This window comes from Diabrotica undecimpunctata, chromosome 2, assembly GCF_040954645.1.
Source record: "Diabrotica undecimpunctata isolate CICGRU chromosome 2, icDiaUnde3, whole genome shotgun sequence".
In the NCBI taxonomy this organism is placed as follows: Eukaryota; Metazoa; Arthropoda; class Insecta; order Coleoptera; family Chrysomelidae; genus Diabrotica; species Diabrotica undecimpunctata.
In genome coordinates, this window is record NC_092804.1 from 96704843 (window position 1) to 96708954 (window position 4112).

General features: G+C 38.2%; 2 protein-coding genes across 2 annotated transcripts; both read left to right on the forward strand.

Annotated features, from left to right (window-relative positions):
* The first annotated feature begins 1122 nt into the window (after positions 1-1122).
* On the forward strand, positions 1123-2499 carry LOC140433815 (uncharacterized). Its single transcript, XM_072521791.1, has 2 exons — positions 1123-1812; positions 1969-2499. The coding sequence occupies exons 1-2, from the start codon at positions 1123-1125 to the stop codon at positions 2497-2499; spliced, it is 1221 nt and encodes a 406-aa protein (XP_072377892.1).
* Positions 2500-2941: 442 nt separating this feature from the next.
* LOC140433816 (uncharacterized) lies at positions 2942-3535 on the forward strand. The gene has a single exon (XM_072521792.1). It carries the CDS (start codon positions 2942-2944, stop codon positions 3533-3535), a length of 594 nt encoding a protein of 197 aa, XP_072377893.1.
* Positions 3536-4112: the final 577 nt, after the last annotated feature.

Below are 4112 nucleotides of genomic sequence, written 5' to 3' on the forward strand. Positions count from 1 at the left end.
AAGCTAGAAGTATCAAAAATTACGCATAAATCGGACAGGCAGTCCAAATTCTCACGGCAGTCGCAATCTTTTCTCTCTTTCAATAGAAAAGCATATACGTTCTGCAAAGAAGATCATAAAATATATAACTGCGCTAAATTCTTGGGGGCTCCAACCCAAAAGAGAAACAAACACGCTAGGGATTCAAAACTTTGTACAAATTGCCTTTATTCTGGCCATTTTAGCTCCAACTGCAAATATGGAGCGTTTAAAAAATGTAAGGCAAAACACCATAGTTTGTCACCATCAAGTGTCCCTTTCAGCTCACCCGAATGTAGCTCGATTAATAATTTTGTAAACAGCTGTCATTCAAATATTCGATAAAAACGGTGGGGTTCATCAATGTAGGGCTCTTCTTGATTGTGGCTCTCAATCAAATCTCATAACGAGAGAATTAGCTGATAAACTAGCGCTATCAAGGTCCGAGGTAAATATCTCTATTGTGGGGATAGGTCATGCAGTCTCAAACATTCGATCTAAGTGTACAGCGAAGATTCAGTCAAGGCCGTCTTCTTTTTTTACATCTCTTTCATGTCTCGTAGTCAATAGAATCTGCGATAGAATTACAGCATATAGTTTCGACATTGGAAACTTAGATATTCCACGTCATTTAAGGCTAGCAGATCCAGATTTTCATGTTGCTTCAAAAATCGACATTCTGATAAGGTGTTAATACTTTTGGGAAAATCTTGTGTGTAGGACAATTGAGTCTAGGTCCTTCTGCTCCAGTCATGCAAATAACAAGGTTCGGTTGGATAGTTTCCGGTCAGTTTAATGACAAAAGGAAATCAGTTTCATAGTGCAACTTCAGTAGAAATGATTTCTAAGTTCTGACTTAAATGTTCAGCTACAAAAATTCTGGGAACTCGAAGAGTACACGGAACCTGTACTTTCCGAGGAAAACTTAATATGCCAAAAACACTTCTCCTCAACGGTGAAGTGAAATGACGAAGGTCGCTTTATCATCAACATACCTCTGAGGTGTTCCGTTGAAAATATAGGTGATTCAAAGCGACAGGCATCAAAACGTTTTCTCAACTTGGAGAAAAAACTTCATAAAAATGACTATACATTCTAAAAAAGATGTATATCGAATTTATGGAAGAATACATTCAACTTGGTCACATGTTCAAGGTTGATGATAGTCAACAGAGCTTTTCGTATTATCTTCCCCATCACGGGGTCTTAAAGGATGACAGTGTCACCACAAAGCTTCCTGTGGTGTTCGACGGTTCCTTTCCATTTTCTTCTGGTCTATCAATAAATGACATTCAAATTTCGGGTCCTACCATTCAGGACGATTTATTCTTAATTGTATTGCGTTTTCGACAACATGCATTTCTTGTGTCTGCTGATATTACAAAAATGTATCGTCAGGTGCTCGTGGATCCTGAACAACGAGCACTTCAGCAAATCTTCTGGCGTTCTTCTCCTTCTGATACTCTGAGCACATATCAGCTAAATACGGTCACATATGGAACAGCTTTAGATTCGTTTCAGGTCATTCGTTGCTTATTTCAGTTAGCATCCGAGAATAAAGATCTTCACCCTACTGCTTCCAAGATCATCAAGCGAGATTTCTATGTTGATGAGCTTCTGACAGGTGGAGATTGCGCAGAGTCATTGTCAAATGTATGCAAGGATATCAACAATATCTTAAACAGCGGATGTTTTGAGTTGAGGAAGTTGGTATCGAATGATCCGGTAGTACTTAATAAAATTCAAAGTTCCAAGTGTCTATCAAATCTAAAATCATTCGGTGGAGAAGAAAAGGTAAAGGTACTTGGCCTAAATTGGATGTGTGATTCTGACACACTAACATATAAGGTAGCTGATTTACCTAAACCTAATAAGGTTACGCGAATAATTAGTTAAGAGAATAATTCTTTCTGGTACTGCTCAGATCTATGATTCTCTTGGGCTGCTTAGCGCTTGCACAATTACGGCCAAGATTATAATGCAAATTCTTTCAAGCAAGAAAAGCAAGGCTGGGATGCATCTGTTCCCCAAATCATTTTTCCTCAGTGGCAGCATTTCAACGAGGAATTACTTAGATTAAATAATATCGAAATATCTAGGTACGTAAAATTAAAGGATTCGATCTCTTGTGAGCTACATGAATTTTCTGATGCCAACAACAAGGCATATGGTGTTGCAATCTATGTTAATAGTGTTGATTCTGATGGACATGTTTTGGTTCGTCTGTTATGCCCAAAATCCAAGGTTGCACCCCTAAAGGTGATTAGCATACCTCGTTTGGAATTGTGCGACGCATTGTTACTGGCCCGTTTGTCTGAGAGGGTAATCAAGTCTTCAGATATCAATTTCGATAAAGTATTTCATTGGTTTGATTCTACTATCACTCTGGCATGGATACGCACACAGTCAAAACTATTAAAGACGTTAGTCCCCAATTACTCATGCCTTCTGAATTATGGTGACATGGACCTTCCAGGCTAAAATCAAATGATTATCCTACACAATTTTCTCTTCCAGATGACATTCCGTATCTTGAGCCGTTCTTTTTTTTACAATATTTGGGAGTTCTCTCTCAGTACCCATTCTTCTTAGCACCTCGTTGTTGCTCACGTGCTCTGTTTAAGAGATCTTCAGTATCCTTCGAAAAACCCACATCTCAGAGGCTTTCTATACGCCTCATACTTGTAATTCCGAGAGTCCATGTTTCCACTCCGTATAGCAATATGGAATAATAAATAATTACTTTAATGACTTAATTCTTTTAGACCTGCACGTTAAACTCTGTCATGCAGGTCCTCTTCTTCTTTTATCTACAATGCGAAATTAATTTTGGCCTATTCATGGCAAAAATGCAGCCAAGCGTATCGTCCATAAATGTATTAGGTGTTGTCGTGCAAGTCCACCTAAAAATATTTCTCCGATTATGGGTGATTTACCGAAGGATCGTGTTGACCCATCCCCTCCGTTTTATATCACAGGCGTAGATTACGCGGGTTATTTTTTAGTCAAGGATCGAAAGGGGCGTGGATGCAAACCTTTAAAGGCATATGTAGCCTTATTCGTATGTTTCACAACTCGTGCTGTTCATTTCGAACTCGTATCTGATTTAACTACTCATTCCTTTATAGCAGCTTTTAAGCGCTTTCTAAGCAGAAGAGGAAAACCTCTTAAGATGTACTCTGATAATGGAACTAACTTTCAGGGTGCCAATCGTGAACTAAAAGAGTTTTATGATTTTATTAAGACTAATAAGCGTGAGATTCAAGACCATTCAATAATCGAAAGTATTGAATGGCACTTCATACCTCCACAATCGCCGCACTTCGGTGGCCTTTGGGAGGCCGGCGTTAAGTCAATGAAATCGCATTTAAAACGCGTCGTCGGCAATGCTCACCTCACGTATGAGGAATTCTCTACAATACTCACGCAAGTAGAATCTGTCCTTAATAGTCGTCCCATATCTGCCCTTTCATCAGACCCCAATGACCTTTGTCCTTGGACTCCACCTTATTTCTGATCGGAAGGCCTTTGACAGCCATTCCTGAACCTGATTTGATGTCCATAAACGAAAATAGATTGAACCACTTGCTGCAGCAGCGGAAAAAAAGGAAACAAGCTGCCAAAGACATTAATATTGGCACACTAGTTCTTATCAAGGAGAAGAACTTGCCGCCTCTAATTTGGCAGTTGGAACGTGTAGTCGAGTTTTTATCCAACACAGATTTGTCCCCAAATATGTGTTTTAAAAAGATTTTCTTTTTAAACAATGATAAAGCTTAAGTCTCGATTAAAACATAAATCCCCGGATGAAGCTTTTAAGACGATGACAATCAAGTCTATTTTGATTAAATATTTATATCATTTAAATAGATTACTGACCGATTTAATTTAGATTTAGCAAGTCTTAAATTATAAAAACCAATTTGAAATATTATTTGATTCTTGTTAGCACTCGAACGAGAAGGACTGGTGCCAAATATAATTAAATTCCAGTTTGCCTTATCGCTAATAATTAGTGTGTTTACTTTTGTTTCTTGAATAGTGTAATTTAGTAAAGGTAATTTCTGGAGATGTTTTACTGTAAGCTAGACCAT

Bases quoted from the DNA above. Each gene is read 5' to 3' on its own strand.
- LOC140433816 (XM_072521792.1), top strand. From the start codon at position 2,942: ATGGGTGATTTACCGAAGGATCGTGTTGACCCATCCCCTCCGTTTTAT.
- LOC140433815 (XM_072521791.1), top strand. From the start codon at position 1,123: ATGTATATCGAATTTATGGAAGAATACATTCAACTTGGTCACATGTTC. The intron at 1,813-1,968 runs GTAAAGGTACTT...TGGGCTGCTTAG, and splicing joins CATTCGGTGGAGAAGAAAAG to CGCTTGCACAATTACGGCCA.